This window comes from Gekko japonicus, unplaced genomic scaffold (assembly GCF_001447785.1).
Source record: "Gekko japonicus isolate JY-2015 unplaced genomic scaffold, Gekko_japonicus_V1.1 scaffold101, whole genome shotgun sequence".
Classification (NCBI taxonomy): domain Eukaryota; kingdom Metazoa; phylum Chordata; class Lepidosauria; order Squamata; family Gekkonidae; genus Gekko; species Gekko japonicus.
Window position 1 is genome coordinate 79,292 of NW_015165238.1, and position 19,045 is coordinate 98,336.

Sequence of the window (19,045 nt, forward strand, 5' to 3'; positions counted from 1 at the left end):
TGAGCAGTCTAAACCCATTAATGAACCTACAGTTATCAATAAAAGGCCCCAGGACTATCTAGTACAAATAATGTTGCCAGATCATTTCTCTCCAGTTCTCTCTGACAAAATAATTTTTATGGTTTTGTCTTTCTTGTTGTGAAAAGGAATTTCAGAAATTTCATCCAAACTTTATGATGTAGATATTACAACTTTGTTTTCTCGCTTGAGACCAACATGGTTACCCACATGAATCCATTTTTTCCAAGAGATGTTTAGTTGATGTAATTAAGTGGAATACAAAGATTTCAATGGAATATTATTTCAAATAATATTTCTCATCCTTGGAAGAAAAACTGAACAGAAGATATGACAGCAAACTTTCAATACCTTGTTTTACTTCCTTTTTTGGAACATCCCAGGATTCAGTATTTTATTCAACCAGCTCAAGGACTTCATTTCTGATCTGGCTGCAAACAACTGGCATTGAGCACCTGTGGGGTAATTCTCTGATCCGGTTTTAGATAAGATAGTAGATTTATTCTTGGTATTTTCTATTTTACTGTGTCATGGTATAGACATTATTGTTTGTTTGCTACCCATCAAAGGCCCTAGAAAAGGGGCAAGTTAAACAATAAGTAAATATATTTACTATCCTTAATGTTGTGTTTCCTTACCATTTATTTTGATACCCAGTTGTACGTGTCACATTTAAGATGATCTCTCTCCCATGTTTCAGACTACGTATGAATATTCAGTGCCAGCCCCCGGTCATGGGCTCAAGAGCAAAGAGTGGGATGTCACAGGATACTCACAGGCAAAAGATAATTAAATACAAGCCATTCACCATTGCCCACAGATTAGAGGATCCTGATCAATGCAAAAAAACAAAGGTGAACATTAAAACTCTCCATTATTCCCTCTGCTAATCCATTTTGCTGATAGACTCACGAAGTTTGTGAAACCCTGATGTCTGTATTCCCATTTCCCCCCCCCTCCATTTCTTTCTCCTTTGGTGATTTATTATGCTTTGCAGATAGAACACATGTCCGTTTGGCAGGGAAATGAATTCAGAAAATCAGACATTGGTCACTGAATTCATAATTCTTGGCTTCCCAAATACACGTGAAATAGAGTTGGTGTTTTTCTCTCTCTTTCTTTTGATGTACTTGCTGATGTTTGTTGAGAATATGATCATCATCCTGGTGATTCATCTGGACTATCGACTTTACACCCCTTATGTATTTTTTCATTGTTAACCTTTCTTCTTTGGACATTGGATTTACCACTGTCACCGTGCCTAAAATGCTGGCCAACATTGCAATGGAGAAACGAACAATATCCATCTCTGGCTGCTTTACCCAGCAATACATCTTCTACTTCCTGGATTCAGCAGAATGCTTTTTGCTGGCATCCATGTCCTATGACCGATACCTGGCTATTTGCAATCCACTACACTACACTGCTTTGATGAATAAAGACATGTGTTCCCGGCTGGCCTTTGGCTCTTGGTTGGGTGGCTTCCTGGCTCCAGTATTGCCCTCATGGTTCCTTTTCCAGATGCCATTCTGTGGTCCAAACATTATCAACCATTTCTTCTGTGATGCTTCACCTCTTTTGAAGCTTTCTTGCAAGGACATCTTTGAGGCTGAAATAGTCAATTTCATTGTGGGTTCACTAGTGTTGCTAACCTCTTTCACCTTCACCCTTGTGACCTACTTCTTCATTGTAACCACCATCTTACGCATCCCTAGCAGTGAGGGAAGGAGGAAGGCATTTTCCACTTGCGGTCTACACCTTACCATTGTCACCATCTTCTTTGGCAGCACCATCTTCATGTACATCCGCATTAAGACAATCAGTATCTTCAACTTCAACAAAGTAGTATCAGTGTTCTACTGTGTTGTGACACCTGTCCTCAACCCCATCATCTACAGCCTGAGAAACAATGACATTAAGCAGGGAATGAAAAAGATGTTCCACGAGAAAGGACCTAAGTGACAACGTAAAACTCTTGGAGCTAAAGAATTACAAGGTTTTTGGGTGTACTTACTATATGCAGCAATGCTTTAGATGAGTAGCAGTGTTTGTTTGCAGTACAAGCGCAAGGTTTGAGTGCAGTAGAACCTTAAAAATCAACAAGATTTCCAAGGTACAAGTTTTCAAGAGTCAAAACTTCCTTCATCAGATATGATGAAGGAAGCTTTGAGTCTCGAAACCTTGTACTTTGGAAATCTTGAAGGAGCTACTGAACTCTAACCTTGCTCTCATATGTTGCAATATATCTGTTAATTACATAATTTGTATTACCATCACAACATTAAAATTAGGCCTACTGACATACAAATAGGTCTCTAGGACTTTAGAAAAGGATAAGATTATCTATAGAAGAGGTTACAAGAAAGGATGACCAGAACACACTATTACGGTTAAGTGGGACAGAATGGACTGAAAGGAGATAACATGGCTGCTCAAGGATGAAATGATGAGCGATTATGAGATCATGATCTCAATTAGTTTGAAGCACTTGCATGGGCTTTGGTAGAGCTGTAAAGATGGAAGGAGGTACTAGAGGAAATGACTTAAGATTGTTCAAAAAGGGATGACTGAATAAAAGGGGATGGGACTGCTTTACCTTTGTACAGATTGGATGAAAAGTCACACATGTGTGACATGACATCCAAATCATCATGTGATGCAGAGGTGAAATCTAAGCCAGTATAGATGGTTGGGACTTCTGGTAAGAAGGTGGTGCCTTCTGTTCTCTGCTTCAAGTTCTCAGAAAAAACACACACACACCAGTACAAGTAAGAAATGTAAGTTACTTTTATTCATGATGCATGACCTTACATGCCATCACAGATCACAGGCATTCCCTATCACCTAAAATACACTACTTTTCAAAGGAGACTGTTCCTACATTTAGTTACAAGTGACATGTATCATGAATCTCTGTTTGTCTGTAAAAGGCAAACTGCTCAAGAAAGCAGCTCCAATTTAAATGAGTGTCATGCGGAGAAGGGAAAGGGGATATAATATTTAAATCCACACACAGGCCCCGGTCACACGGGCAGGAAACTGCAGAGGAGAAGCGTGGCTGTTTGCCCTGGGGCAAACTACTGCGCAGTTACGCGATCAGACCTCCTGTGGAGGTCCTGTGGAGGTACCGTGGAGGTTCCATGGCAAGGGAGAGGTGCCGATCACAGGACAAGCCGGCGCGCGACGAAGAAGCGCGCGCCACGGCAAACTGTTTTTTATTTTTGTGTACATGACAAATGCGCATGCTCCGTTGGGTGCGCATGCACATCCACAGAGACTTGGACAAAAAAACACACCTTATTTGCGGGGGACATGGGCGGGCGCCGGATGCCACCGGAAACCCGATCAGACGCTCGCCCTTGCCCCGCAGTTTCCGGAAACTAGTACCTCCAAGGTACTAGTTTTTTGCCACGCAGTTTCGGCTGGAAGCCTCGGTTGAGCCACGGGAGTGCTACGCTTCCCAGATGTGCTGGTGAGATCGCACCCGGAAACTCCGCCTGTTTTCCGTCTCACCTGTGTGGCTTCTGTTACGTGTGACCGCAGCCACAGTTTTGCTAATCAAAACTGTACTATCCTCACTATTCTTAGTGGTTCAATGGGAAAAGGTGGGTTTTCAAATGACAAGTGGGGGGTGAAGGATTAAATCCCTTCCCACACTGCAAGGCCCTGAAATCAGGGCTACACACACACACACATACATAATTTGTGTTTTTACTAATGTATATAGGTCCATAGTCTTCACTTGCTTTTCTGCTCCAAGTAGTGGACAGGTGGGCATATACCAGCCCTATGCCTTCTCCTTTTTTCTTGTATGTTCCAATTGATATAGGGCAACCAAGGACAGATAAAACATGAAGGCTGTTGCTTCTTCTCATGCTTCATTACCAATATGCATATATCTCCCTACAGCAAGATGCATCACAGTGTCCCAATTCCCTCAGGGTTTACACAGAAACCCTAAAAAAAATTGTTCACCAACTGGAGTTTTAACTTTATTTATTGGTGTATTTTAACTATAGAGTATTTATGTTTTATCCATTGTTGTACATTGCTTGAAGCCCTGCAGTAGCATGGATGGGTGATTCAAAAACCAAATAAATAAATAAAATTAGAACAAGGAATCCACTAAAATGCATGGAAAGGCTTGTTTCTGCTCTGAAATTTCATGAGATGAGGAATCGACCCATCATCCCTACCTGCAAAGTGTGAACTGGTACATATTCTGAAAACCAAGACTTTGCTCTGTTCATCTACAACAAAATTATGTAAAAAATAAATCTACCCTACAACTTAAATTCTCAAACTTTCATTTATTATATAGCTATGTTTGCCAGATGTGTACTAAGCCTTGAGGTTCATGGTACAGGTCTGGATCACATTTAATAGTAGTATGATAGTACTTTCACACTCCCCCTAGGAATGTTATCACATGGTATCAATAAATGTGTGTAGTCATAATTATGTGTATTTGAAGAGATGGACTATTTATCTCATAAGAAAGAAACTACATCATGAAATTTAAAATGTAGTGGCACTATTAGTGCCAGATTATTGGTTTATCACCAACCTACATGTGCAATAGTCACCACAAGTATAGATATCTTTCAAGTTTTTGAACAAGTCATCAAATGTCGACCTACATGTTTTCATTTCCCTCATGCTTTCCTTTCCTTGCTCTTTTCTATTCAATATAAGACCCAGAATGGTGACCTGTCTTATTCAGCAAGCTGCTTTGGGTATCAGCTTTGCTTTTGTAGTGTCATGTGTGCTGGCCAAAACCATCACAGTTGTTCTGGCTTTCATGGACACCATGCCAGGCAGCCAAGAAGAAAATGGATGGGAAAGACACTATCAAATGTCATTGACTGATTTCGCACTAGAGCTGCCTTGCTGTTGCGCTGCCATTTGCCCCGGTCCTATTGGTCAATTTCACACCCGAAGTCGCGCGGCTGATTTTGACCCACGGCTATGCCCGATTTCCTCCGCATTTTCGTTGATCCTAAAAAAACAGGATCACAAAACTGCGGGGGAAATTGGGGGAAGCCACGGGTCAAAATCAGCTGTGCGGCTTCGGGTGTGAAATTGACCAATAGGACCGGGGCAAATGGCAGTGCAACAGCGAGAGGCAGCTCTAGTGCGTTATCACTCATTGTCTTTTTCTGCACTTGCATTCAAGTGGGTATCTCTGCTGTTTGACTGGGAACGTTTTGCCATTTCCATCATACAGTATAATGAAGGGTGGGTCCCCATGTTTAGCACTCTCCTGTCCTTCATGGGCTTTTTGGGTCTCATTCACTCATTCACTCATTCACTCAGTCAGTCATATTTACCACCCACCCTTCCCATGAGTGGGCTCAGGGTTGGTAACAAAATGTTATCAATACAAAGCAACATTTCATTAATAGAATAAATAATTAAAATATTAAAAACTATTACATATATTAAAATGGTGGTCACAGTCTTACAGTAAAGATTTTTAATGGTTGTGAGAGGTTCTGGCCTATAATGATATATATATATATATAAAGGCTAGTAGTTGTTAAAATGGGTGGCAAAAACTTTCCAGCCTATCTCAGCACAAAGGGCAAATACATGGTGGCCATGGAGGTTTTATCTAGGCTCCAGTGTTGGGTTACTGGGTTTTATCTTTTCCCCCAAATGTGATATTATTCTGAGAGCCAGCTTGAACACCAAGGAACATTTATGAAGGAAAATGAAATGCTGGAGGTGATCTTTCAGTTGCTTTCAATTATTCACTGGTGTCACTAAATGGAGGCCAGCAGTGTTGATATTCTATGTATCCAATGTACTTTCTTGTAAATACGTTTCATGTATATGTCTCAGACAAAAAGTATGTATTGAACCATGACAAAGAGAAGTGACTTCACATTAACTGGGGGGAAGGAGGGAAGAGGAGGAAGGGAGGAGAAACACACATGCTACAACTGAGTTGGGATGAAACAAGCCACAACAGCATTGGTGTGGCATAGGGTGCATCCAGGGATCAGGTGACCTACGTGCCATCCAATGAAGCCCATCCCCATACTGCATGATAGGAGTAGACCTGGAATGGCAAGACCAGTAGTCCAAAATGGGCGTAACCCAGTGCAAGATACCATTACCACCTGTGGGTAAGACAGGTGACAGCCCCCAAGCTGACCATAATGGTACCTGGCTCCACCCCCAAGACCTCTTAAGGGGTCCCCACCTGAGAGAGGCATGCATGGATCTGGCCCAATGTCTAAAGTCACCCAAATAAAGAAATAATTAAAAATACAACCATGCTATGCAGCCAGAAAAGTGAGGGAAGGAGGGATGGCCAAAGCCAAAACTGAGATGGCCTGGCAGCCATGTGGCCTTAAAAGAGGGAGGGGTGGTGCCAGGCCAGCAAAGTCTCTAAAACCCTGCTTTCTGTTTCCCCTCAAAGCCTCAAAAACAGTTGAAGTTAAAGGGGCTGCAGAAGGCAGCCCGAAACTGCTAATGGATGGGGAGGTGCTCCCCGCCCATGAGCTGTTTCATGCTGTCTTCTTCAGTCCCTTTAAAGTTTAAAGGTTGTTCCCAGCCATGCAGCTCTTTTTGCAGTGTCTTCTGCAGTCCCTTTAAACTTCAGAAGACAGCCCCAAATAGCTATGTGGCAGGGAGGCACTCCCCACTGCACAGTTTTTTCATGCTGTCTTCTGCAGTCCCTTTAAAGTAAAGAGACTGCAGAAGACATCCCAAAACAGCTTATGTTTTTTGGGCTTTCTGCAAATCCCATTGAAAAGGACTGTGGTCCCTTTCAATGGGGTTTGCAGGGCCACAAACCAAACAAACTAGTTCTGTTCATGAATGGGAAGTCTGGTTTGTGGTTTGGTTCATGGCGAGCTGAACTTAACCTCATTTTCACAGTTTGTGCTCATCCCTACACTACACATTATATGAGTTTATTGGGTATGTTAACATTGCTTTTTGCAATAAAAAGTAGCACAAGGAGGAGTGTTTGGGTTAGAAACATGACACCAGTGATGTAGTGGGGCTCCTTCCACACCACTTCTCTTAGAGAAAGTCTCTGCCCATCATTATTCTCAACCTTGATGAGAGGACAGTACAAGTATCAATTCAGGATACTTTTTGGGTATTATTGAGGACAGTGTAGAGAGAAACCTTTCCTCTCTCTACAGTATGATCCCAATCCAAATCATGTCCCCAGTTGTATTTCACAGTTAGTCAATGTTGAGATATCCAATTACACATTGGTAAACAGAGAACTATCCAGTAACACATCTTGGATCTAACATGTAATCATGCCCTTACTCTCAGCAATGTCAGTTTGTGACCCTCCTTGTTTGTTTGTTTTTTCCAGAGAGGAGAGTCATGGAATGGTGTTTCATCAGAAATTCACTGTAGATTACAATGTTATTATGCTTAAGCAGCACTGCCTTGTGTGACTGCTTAGTTACAAAAATATAAGATTGTACCTACTTACAAGTAAAAGTTTTGAGGATAATGAAGTAACACAATGAGATTAATTACTGTTGTGCTGCCTTTCTCCCATGTGTGCATTGTTATCATGCTCTGGGCCATTTTTCAAGGATAAGTTTTGAAGAGATATTATTGTTAACAATACCTGGGAGGAAAATATTCCTTTTAATATACAAATGTGGCAAAACCCTGGCTTCAAATTCATTTTAGAACTGATCCTGAAAGCCTTCTTGATTATCTAAAAAGAGATCTCTATACCTCAAGTTGGTCAGTGGCTCTTAACATCCAAACTCAACCGATTTGGGATAGTAGTTGATTACTTTTCTACATCTAATATGTCATATATTTTTAGTTGTATTAAACAGGGACTGTTAGACTGGGAGAAGCTTTCCAGCCTCATTGGGTCTTGATATTTGCTGCGATAAGATGCCCCAATATTTATCAGACTCTGATACCACCGTAGGGCATTTGTGCTGGGCAGATTAAATGCATTCCCCTCTAAAGTCTTACAGGGGAGATATCATTGAGTAACCCTGAAAGACTCTGCTCCTGTGGAGTGAATACCCCCGACTCAATTCAGCATATATTGCTCCACTGTTCTTGGTATGACGATCTTTCTGTCAGCATTTGTTGAAGGGGAGGGTATAACTGTCCACAGGAAGGAATAAGTCCCTGACTCTCATCATATTTTTTTTGGTAACTATACATTTTACTTTCTCTGTTCATCTTTTCTTGCCATGATTATGACATTTGAAGATTTATCTAACTTATAAGTGGTCTAACAAGGAAGAGATTACTCCGAATTCTATGATCCTGAGATGGGAAGATAAGATTTGTTATGTAATATTCCAAAGTAATATCTCAGATGTATAACAAACCTTTCACATGTGTGGTTACTCCCCTTCCCTTCTCAAAGGGAAGTTTTTTGTTACTTAGGAAGGATAAAGAATCTGGCAAGGAGGGCTGAGGAGGAATGGTTTGGAGATGATCAGCATTTCAAGTTGAGCCCAGATCTGAGGAGATTTGGACCTGATTCAAGGGCTTTACAAATAGAGGGGATTACATTAACAGCCCTCCAAAAGTATGTGTTGTTGTTGTTCAGTTGCACAGTTGAGACCGACTCTTTGTGACCCCATGGACCACATCATACCAGGCCCTCCTGCCTTCCATCGTGCTCCAAGGGTTGCATAATTTCATGTTCATTGCATCGATAACACTGTCTAGCCATCTCATCCTTTGCCATCCCCTTCTTCTTTGACCTTCAATCTTTCCCAGCATCAGGGCCTTCTCCAGTGAGTGCTCCTTTCTCATTTGGTGGCCAAAATATTTGAGCTTCATCTTCATTATCTGGCCTTCCAGGGAACGGTCAGGGTTGATTTCTTTTAGGATTGACTGATTTGATCTCCTTGCAGTCCAAGGGACTCTCAAGAGTCTTCTCCAGCACCATAATTCAAAATAATCTATTCTTCAGTGCTCGTCCTTCCGTATGGTCCAACTCTCACAGACATCAAGGCCGGCAATCCCATATAGGTGAACTAGGCAAATGCCTAGAGCACCAGGCTTTAGTTGAATGCTGGCCTGTGAGTGACAACAGGTCCCACACCCTCACCCCCCACTCCCTCCTCCCTGCCCCAAAACTTGGTGGTGTTGCCACTACTGCACAGGGATCCCCAAAGTGGAGCGGGCAGGGCTGAGCAGCGTGTTCATCCCCAGGCACTGGAGCTAGACCAGGAAAGCTGTGGAGAGTTCCAGCCCGGCAGGGAATTTGCGTCGTGCCATCCACTGGTCCCTGTTGCTGCTGCCCACTCTCTTTCTCTCCCCTCCCTCGTCAGGCACCAGGGCTGCTCTCACTGGAGTCGGACTCCCTCGCCTTTCCTGCCAGCTGGCCAGGAGGTGCCTCCTGCTGCATGCGCCCCTCCCCTGGTGGGTCTCTGGTGGCAGGACTCACCCAGCCCCTGCAACCCAGCAGGCCCTGCTGGGGAGATGCAGGCGGGTGGACTGGCTGACTCTCCCAGGGTCCGGAACCACTGGTGAAGTGGCTGGGTGAGGGGGCTGGGCAGCCCCGTGGAGGGGAGGCCATCTGTCCGGCTGCTTGCCTGGCCCGGCCTCCTGTGGCTGGTCCAGCTCTTGGTGGGCAGGCTGCTGGGCTGGGCATGCTCCCTGCTCTTGCTCTCTCTCCCGCTGCTAGCCCCACTCCAATTGTGCCATCGCCATTCTACCCCCATGATAGGCTGTGCAGACAGGTGAGTGGGGCAGTTGGGAGGGAGTCACTTGGAGCCAGTCCTCAGTTGGTGGGGCCTGAGTGAAGCCAGAGCAGTATGGGACAGTTGTGAAGGCAGGAGAAGGGGGAGCAGCACTGCCCCAGTGGGAAAGCAGAGGCATCGGCATGACCCCCCCTTCAGGACAAGGGCTGTGCAGCTACAGAAGGGGCCTCCTGTCCTAAAGAAGTGCTGGGCAGTTGGAGAAGCCCTGAGGGGCCAGAAAAACCAGCCATCCTGCTGGACCTCTGGAGCAAAGGAATCTGGGGACATATCCATGCCTTCTTTATTTAGAAACCTTCTGTATATGCTGTCTCTCCAGTTTCCTGCTCCAGGTGCAAACAGTAAAATAATCCATTCTCAACTTGCACATCTTGTATCTGTGGTGGATGGCAAGTCTACGACATCCCCTTTCCCCCAGGGAGGGACACAGTCAACAGCATCAGCACCATATAAACAAACAAACAAAACAAAACACTAGCCCCAACAGGTTTTCCCACCACATCCCAAGGGAACTTTGATCCCCAGTCCCAGCATATAGTAATCCGCACACACTGTACAGCCTGAAAGGTGCCCCCCCGCCGCCCATGGTACTGTGGGGAGGAAAACAGCACTCCACAAGTGTTTTTCTGCTTGAGAGAGAAAATCAGAGATTATATTAATTGTTCTCACAATAATAATAAAAAAAAATTAGCAATTTCAAATTTTGTTTTTTTATTCTTCCTAATGTGTTTATGTTTGAAAATTGGTGGGTGCACGGGGTTTGTGTGCAGAAGGTAGCCTCACCTAGTGTGCAAAAAAACCTGGCACTGGCCATACATTACAATACCATCGCTTTGACCCTATGGACTTTTGTTGGCAGGGTGATGTCTCTACTTTTTATTATGCTGTCTAGGTTTGCCATCGCTTTCCTCCCAAGGAGCAGGCGTCTTTTAATTTCATGGCTGCAGTCACCATCTGCAGTGATCTTGGATCCCGGGAATGTGAAGTCTGTCACTGCTTCCCTGACTTCCCCTTCTATTTGCCAAGGATTGATGGGGCCAAAGTACGTATCACCAATCTTATCTAGTATCACAGAGCAATAACTGATGTTTATTTCTAGTATACCAACTTCTTGTCTTCCTGTAATATTGATCATAATGAAATTTGTAGTTCTTCCTCCAATGACTGCATGGTTTTGCAGAGAATCTGACAAAGATCTTTTGATCACTATTTTTCAGTGAAGAAGGGGCCTCTTGTCCTAAAGAGGCCGTCTGGCTTTCTACACAGGATCTTTTGTAAGGCCTTTTTAACCTCCTGATTCCTCAGTGTGTATATAAGTGGGTTCAAAACTGGGGTAACCGCACTATATATGATAGTTACCATCATTTCCCTTTGATCCACAGTGCCCACAGAGGGAAGCATGTAGTTGAACAACACCGGTACGTAGAGCAAAGCCACCACCATCAGGTGGGACCCACAGGTGGAGAAGGCCTTTTGTCGCCCCTTTTGTGAATGAACTTTGAAAAGGAGGAAAGTAATAATGTAGAAATAGGAGAGCAGTGTGACAACAAAGGGGGCCATGGCAATGCAGCTGGTGACAGTGTTGAGAAGCATGAGATTGAGACGAGTGCTGCCACAGGCCAGTTTCAGCAGTGGTTTGATTTCACAGAAGTAGTGCTCAACGTGGTTCGGTCCACAGAAGGGAAGACGAGCAGTCATCACTGTATGCATCAGGGCATGAAAAAAACCAGTGGTCCACGTGGCTGTGGCCAAGATCAGACAGATCTGCTTTCGCATAATGATGGTGTAACGCAACGGGTTGCATATAGCAACGTAGCGGTCATATGCCATGACTCCAAGAAGGAGGACCTCGCTGCTGCCCAAGAAGTGGAAAAAGTGGAGCTGAGTCATGCAACCACTAAAGGAAATGGTTTGCAGCTCTGATAGAAAGCCAGCTAGCATCTTTGGAACTGTTACGGTGGAAAAGAATATATCCAGGCAGGAAAGATTCCCAAGGAAAAAATACATAGGAGTGTGTAGTTGTGGTTCAGTTACTGCTACAGCCACAATGGCACCATTCCCCAGTAGAATGATTAAGTACAACAGCAGAAAGAGAGGGAAGAGTATCTTCTGAAGCTCCCAGAGGTTGGTCAGGCCTATCAAGATGAACTCACCCACCTCTGTTTGGTTCTCCATTGCTGACAGTGTGAAAAAAAAGAAAGGCGGTCAGATCACTATGTGGTATATCTGTATCAGAAGACTATAAGAACAGAAGAGGCTAAAATGTTGCAAGGCAGGAGGAACTTTACGTAACAAGATTTAAGGGAAACATACACATTACAAAAGGTGATTTAAATGTTCTCAGTCTAAATCCAAACCCAGTTCCAATGCTATTTAGGTTTTTGAGACATTCCTTGTGTTTATTGATTACTGTTTCTTTTTAAATATGGAGAACTACATTCAGGACAGACAAAAGGAAATACTTCTTTACACAGCTGGGTCCAAGCCATAGAATGCAGTTGTGCAAGTTTAGCATCTATGCTGTCTTATATATAAAACTACCATGACCTGGATGGCCTAGGCTAGCCCAGTCTCAGCAGATCTTGCCTGCTAAAAAGGGTTGGCCCCGGTTAGTACTTGGATGGGAGATCACCAAGGAAGTGCAGGTGAAACCAAGCCACCTCTGCTCATCTGTTGCCTTGAAAACCCAATAGCTCATCGTTAGTGGGCTGAGTCCTGATGGCACTTTCCACCACCATATTAAAAACATCACTATGACTGAGTGAATTCTCTATTTTAAACATCTAAATGTCCTTGTGGTCCACCATGATGCATCTTTAAAGGGGAAAAAAAAAACCAGCAACCCAAATGCTCTGTTCAGGAAAGGAGAGGGGGGGGGGGAAACAACAACAACCACAGCACACAATACGATTTGGCCAGACTCTGTGTGTAGGCTGTGTATGTTTCATTCCACTAACACTGGAGCTTTTTTTCTTCTTGTAATGGAAAAGGCATGTTTCACCAGACCCAACATTGTGTTCTCAAATCAGAGCTTTCTGTTTGGCTCATCAGTTTAATGACTTGTACCTATTAAACACCAAGGGAACACTGATGTTTACCCCCTGCTCATCCCTTTCAATCACCAGAAAGATTATGATAAATTATGTTTTCTCCCTGCTCATCCCTTTCAATCACCAGAAAGATTATTCCTGGGGTCTCAGAACCTGTGTGGATGAACATCCATGCAAGTGAGGGAGATAAGCAAGGAGAAAACAGAAAAACCATCCTTAGACTTCCCTCTTCTGTCAACACAGGGAACCTGATGTATTGGTCAGTCTCTGTTTCAGATCCAAATGTTCCATTCCATGAATCTTCCTACAGTATAAACTACCTTGCCCCAATCTTAACTGTGCTGAAGGAAGGGGGGGGGGGAGAGAATGATTTTGTCTACTCTCACCTCTTCCCTGCTTCCCCTTTCCCCTCCACAAAATTCAAGAATTTTTTTTTCTGGTGGATGGTGGACAAGAGGTATTTTAGGGGAAGAGAGAAATGCAGGGAAATCATAGACTTTCTCCCAGCCTTTTCACAAGACACAGGCCTGTATTTCAATGTTTCTACCTATTTCTAGAAAGGCTAGTCAGCTGACCTAAGGCATATGGAAAAGACATTTATCACATCTCTAAAGATTTTCTAGTCTAGCACTCCACAGCGATGTATCATTCAGCACCCCTGACATCCCAGAGAATTCAGATTAAAGTGGAGCGCATAGGAACAATAAGGGGTAAATGGAATCCATCCTGAATCTATTTATTTTATTTTATTACCCTTTTTGGCCCCCCCGAAGGGGATTTTTAAAATTGGTTTTCTATAAACTACAAAGAAAAATAGGGTAGGGAATCTAACATCTACGGGTGAAAGAACAGTTAACCACTAAAAACCCAAGTAGTGAAGATCATTATATAAGCTTATAAAATGTTCGTCTAATCTAGTAATAATACAATGAACTTGAATCCATCCTGAATCTAAATTTTTTTTAACCATTTTGTCTTCCTATAAGGAGGGAAAAGGGAGAAAAATAGCCGCTCAGACTTTTGCAAATGTTTTGGCAACATGGTAAAATATCCCACAATATTTAGATTCCAGTTCATACCTTGATGAGGCTACTTTTCCAACAAGATAAATGAACAAAGAACATTGTACAGGGTATATGCTTCATATGTTTATGAAGAAACCTTCATTGCTGGGTGAATCCTGAATTACTTTGCAGTCTAGAAACCTCTGTTTCATTTGCCCTGTTTATGAGGTGCTGTGGGTTGTCATTAAGGGGACTGTCCATATGGGAATAATATCTATGAACCTCTGGAGAGTGTTTAGTCCTTGGGGGGGAAACAAAGAGTTTGTACAACCCATTTCTACCGATGAAACTTATTTTTAATTACCAAGATTATAAATAACAAGAAAAATGTATTAGAATACTATACCAAATCTTTGCTGTTGTAAAAGATGAACATTGCAACTTTAAAGAGTTTGTTGCAGTTCACTGTCTTCTGGCACTTAATGTCATTGATTGAACTTAGCATGTAAAAAAAAATAGATTGGTCTTTTGCCAGCTTGCTTCCATTTTAGTTCATATAGCTTTCCTCCCTCCTCCATCTTGGTGCAGGGACCAGCTTTGCCTCTTTCGGTCTCTGATTCAAATGATCAGTTTCTGTCTAACTCCACCACAAGAAAGCCAGTGGAGGAACAGGATCATGCTTAATCTCATTACTTTCACTGCACTGGAATATGTTGTCAAGACCTTTGCCAGAGGAAGAAACAAGACAATGGGAGATACCTGACTGGGTCTTCCACTGTTTTAAAAAGCTTGCCAGCAGATGCAGAGCTCTCCAAATTAGATGGAGGCTATGGCTTTAGAATGTGTTTATGGGTGTTAACCTTATCACACATTGCTTTCCCAGGTTAATAATGTGGTTATCTGCAGCTTTCCTTCTATTGTACAAACAGTTGGAAATATCGTAAATTTTCCCTCAAGGGCACATTGGGGAAAGCGTAACTTAAATAAGGAAAATAGCACGGGTGGAAAAGTTAACCCACCTCCCCTTGTGACTCTTACACAGGTGAAGCCCCCCAAACACTTTTAAGGTTTTTTTGGGTTTTTTTTTAAATGGGAGGACTTTAACCAACTGGGGCAGCGGTGGCTCAGTGTTTAAGATGCTGAACTGCAGACTGGATGGTCAGTAGTTTGGCAGTTCGAGACTGCCACAGGAAGTGGTGGGTGCTACAAGCATGGACGGCTTCAAAAGGGAATTAGATAAGCATATGGAGCAGAGGTCCATCAGTGGCTATTAGCCACAAGGTATAGCTAGGGGCTCTGGGGCAAGTGATGCTCTGTCTTCTTGGTGCTTGGGGGGGGTCAACAGTGGGAGGGCTTCTAATGTCCTGGCCCCACTGATGGACCTCCTGATGGCACTGGTATTTCTGGCCACTGTGTGACACAGAGTGTTGGACTGGATGGGCCTTTGGCCTGATCCAACATTGGCGTCTCTTATGTTCTTATGAGACCCGAGTGCCGCATGACAGAGTGAGCTCCCGTCTTTGGTCCCAGCTCCTGCCAACCTAGCAGTTTGAAAGCAAAACATTGCAATTAGATAAATAGTGGGAAGGTTACCTTCAGTGGGAAGGTAACTGTGCACCTCGCTGTCTAGTCATGCCAGCCACATGATACGTCTTCGGACTGTGCTGGCTCTTCGGCTTGGAACCAGAGATGACCACCGTCCCCTAGACTCAGCGGACTGTGGCTGTCGAGCAAGGGAAACCTTTACCTTTAACCACATACCTCCCATCATCTCATCTAGTTTGATCTGGAGAGAAAAAGGTACTGAACTGACAAGGCAATACTGATAGGGAAAATCTGGGTTCTTTGTGTTCTTATGTAACTTTGATCCCTGAAAGCCTGTAGGTCCTTGCCAGATCCATCATGGAATCTCCATTGTCCCGCTGCTAAAATGGAGAGAAGTAGAAAGAAATGATGGCACTCAAATGCCAACTTCTTGACTGTTTATTATCCTTCTAGTTTGAGGAAGAGGAGAGTCATTTTGACTTTTTCATGCAAACTATATAAATATCTAAGGCTGATATATTAAGGCTGCTAGTGGGAGGAAGGATATGAAACTACTCTTTCCTCTCCTCCAAGACAAATATTTTTAAAAAATATTCCACTATACTCTGAAATTTCCCAGCCATCTTTGGAAGTGCTGACAGCTGGCAATACTTTCTTTTTTGTTGTTGTTGAATGAGGAACGGTGATATATTTAGCTCTGCCCACTGATATTGTGGATGTCAGTATTGGCAGTAAAACACTTTTATGCTTCCATTCCACCTTGTTAAGGATCCCAAAGGTGGCAAACAGCCAAAACATGAAAACATTTTTAAATACATTGTATCCATCTGTTTGTCCGTGGGATTCATAATTCATCAGGAAATTTGGCCACTGGCTTCAAGGAGTTACAGTGCCAAACATGACAGGAATCATTCTGGCCCCCCTAATCTCCAGAAATCCCCTTCCCCACTTTTTGCACTAGCTGTCTCTGACAGGTATAACTCATCAGAAAATACATTTTTTAAAAAAATGGCCACCAGATACAGAATAATAACAGGAGTCACAGAGACAAAAAATGAAAGGAATTGAGGCATCTTGGCCTGGGTGGCACCGATCCTCTTTGAAATGGAAGCTAATGTTATTTTTGGCAGGCATAACTCAGGTAGGATTTTCAAAATCGGCAACAAGCTTCAGGATGATCGTAGGAGTTGCAATGCCAAAAATGAATGGGATTGGAACATCTGAACCTAAGTTACCTGCAAAAGCCCCCTCTACCCACTATTTGCAATGGAAGCTAAAGTTGTTTGTGGCAGGCATAATTACGCAAAAATTAAGCTGGGAGGCTTCAAATCAGATACCAACTTCAGAATGACTGTGGGAGCTGCAGAAGCACCCCTCACCCCCAGTTTGAAATGGAAGCTATGTTTGTCTATGGCAGGCATACCAGAAAATGAAGCTGGGGATTCAAAAGTGACCACCAGCTTCAAGACCATCATGGAAGCTGCAGTGCCCCCACCCCCATGAAGGGAATTGGAGTGTCCTTGCCGAGGATGTCCTGGTACCAACTGAAATGACTATTTTCTGTATGATCTCAGCTGCAAGATCTGATGCTATTGAAGGTTTAAAAACAATGCAACCAGCAAACTGTCTGAAATGCATTATACTATAAATGGTGCAGAAAGTTGAATCACAAACGTAGACAATCCTGTAAAATCAAAATGATAGTTTTAATACAGGACTACAAGCCTGTTTTGATATAAGGGCACCCCCTTAAACTGTTCGATTCTATTGTAGCTCTAATCCCTTTATAAAAATTTCCTCCTGGGCATTTAAAGTTTTGCATGTTCTGCTGAATGACAGAGGAGTGGAGATCTTCTCGAACATCTCAGGCAGGGCATGCCACAAGTTTGGAGACAACACACAGAATGAACATGAATACACAGTAGCTAACCTTACCCACCATCAAAGTGACATTTTCAGAAGGCTTCACTCACATGAGCAATGCTATTGTGGTGGAGCTTAGCAGAAGAGGAAACCCTATAGGTATCTGCGACCAAGGGCATTAATTAATTTGTAGATTATAACCAACACCTTGAACTGGATCCAGTAACTGATTGGTGACATTATTCAGGTGTGTTATTCTTATCAGCCTAGAAATTATGGAAGAACAGACAGATGGGCATTCAGACATGACTAGCTTTTGGTTAAACTTGTTTCTTGGTCTTGGTTACTGTAGTTTTGTGTCAGGTTTTTCCACCAGTAACTGTGCTCTGGATTGCAGTCTACTTTGCTCTATAGACCTTGGGCAAGGTCATGACAATTCATACCTGCAAATCATTCATCATGCAAGAATGCAACCATCTTGGGAACTGATTTTATTTATCCACCTATATGAGTTTAGTGGCCACGGTGGCTCAAAGGTTAAGATGCTGAAACTGCAGACCAGAAGATCTGTAGGTCAGTAGCTCAAGACTTGAGTGCCGCATGACAGAGTGAGCTCCCGTCTCTGGCCCTAGCTCCTGCCAACCTAGCAGTTTGAAAGCAAGAAATTGCAAGTAGATAAATAGGTACGACTTCGGTGGGAAGGTAACAGCATTCCCTGCGCCTCGATGTCTAGTTATGCTCGCCACATGACCATGGAAATGTCTTTGGACAGCGCTGGCTCTTCAGCTTGGAAACGAGATGAACACCGCCCCCTAGAGTTGTATTCAACTAGCTTTCAAGCAAGGGAATCCTTTACCTTTACCTTTATATGCGTTTACTCAGTATACTCAAAGTTATCCATCTATATCTGTCCAGAGAAGAGTTTTCTGCTTAGAATTTTTTTGAGAGCTGATTTTACCTCCTGATTCCTCAGAGTGTAGATTAGAGGATTTAAAACTGGAGTGACTACACTGTACAATAGAGTAATGATCATGTCTCTTTCAGAAGATGCACCAGCGGAGGTGAGCATGTAGTTGGAAAGAACTGGAATATAGAAAGCAGTCACGACTGTCAGGTGGGAAGCACAGGTGGAGACAGCTTTCCAATGGCTTAGTGAAGACTTGACTTTAAAGAAGAAGAAGGAGAAAACGTAGATGTAGGAGAGAAGAATGAAGAAGAAGGGACCCAGAGCAATAGAACCAGTGACAGTATTAAGAAGGGTGATATTAAGGGTGATACTACTACAGGCCAATTCTAGCAGGGGCTTGATGTCACAGAAAAAGTGGTGGACATGATTGGGACCACAAAACCATAGCTGTGAAGTCACCACTGTGTGCATCAGAGCATGAAAGAACCCAATACACCATGTAGCCCCAACTAGCAGGAAGCAAGTCCTTTTATTCATTATGGCAGTGTAACGTAGAGGGTTGCATATAGCCACACAGCGGTCAAAAGCCATGACACCTAGAAGCAGAGCCTCACTACTTCCCAGGAAGTGGAAGAAGTGAAGTTGAGGGAGGCACCCAATAAATGAAATTGCTTGGTTCTCTATTAATAAGCCATTCAGCATTTTTGGCATGGTAACAGTGGAATAAAATATGTCCAGACAGGAGAGATTGCTTAGGAAAAAATACATGGGAGTATGAAGCCGAGGCTCGACCAGTGCTACAGCCAAAATGACTCCATTGCCCAGCAAACTGGCCATATAGAGCAGCAGGAAAAGTATGAAGAGAATGAGTTGCTTTTGGTGGTCTTTTGTCAGTCCCAGAAGAATAAACTGATGCACCTGTGTATGGTTCTCCAT

General features: G+C 43.2%; 1 protein-coding gene and 1 pseudogene across 1 annotated transcript; one reads left to right on the plus strand and one right to left on the minus strand.

Moving 5' to 3' along the window:
* The first annotated feature begins 1,043 nt into the window (after nucleotides 1–1,043).
* On the plus strand, nucleotides 1,044–11,037 carry LOC107109361 (annotated as a pseudogene).
* A 7,066-nt stretch (nucleotides 11,038–18,103) lies between these two features.
* On the minus strand, nucleotides 18,104–19,045 carry LOC107109362 (olfactory receptor 12D2-like). The gene has a single exon (XM_015409974.1). The coding sequence runs from the start codon at nucleotides 19,043–19,045 to the stop codon at nucleotides 18,104–18,106; it is 942 nt and encodes a 313-aa protein (XP_015265460.1).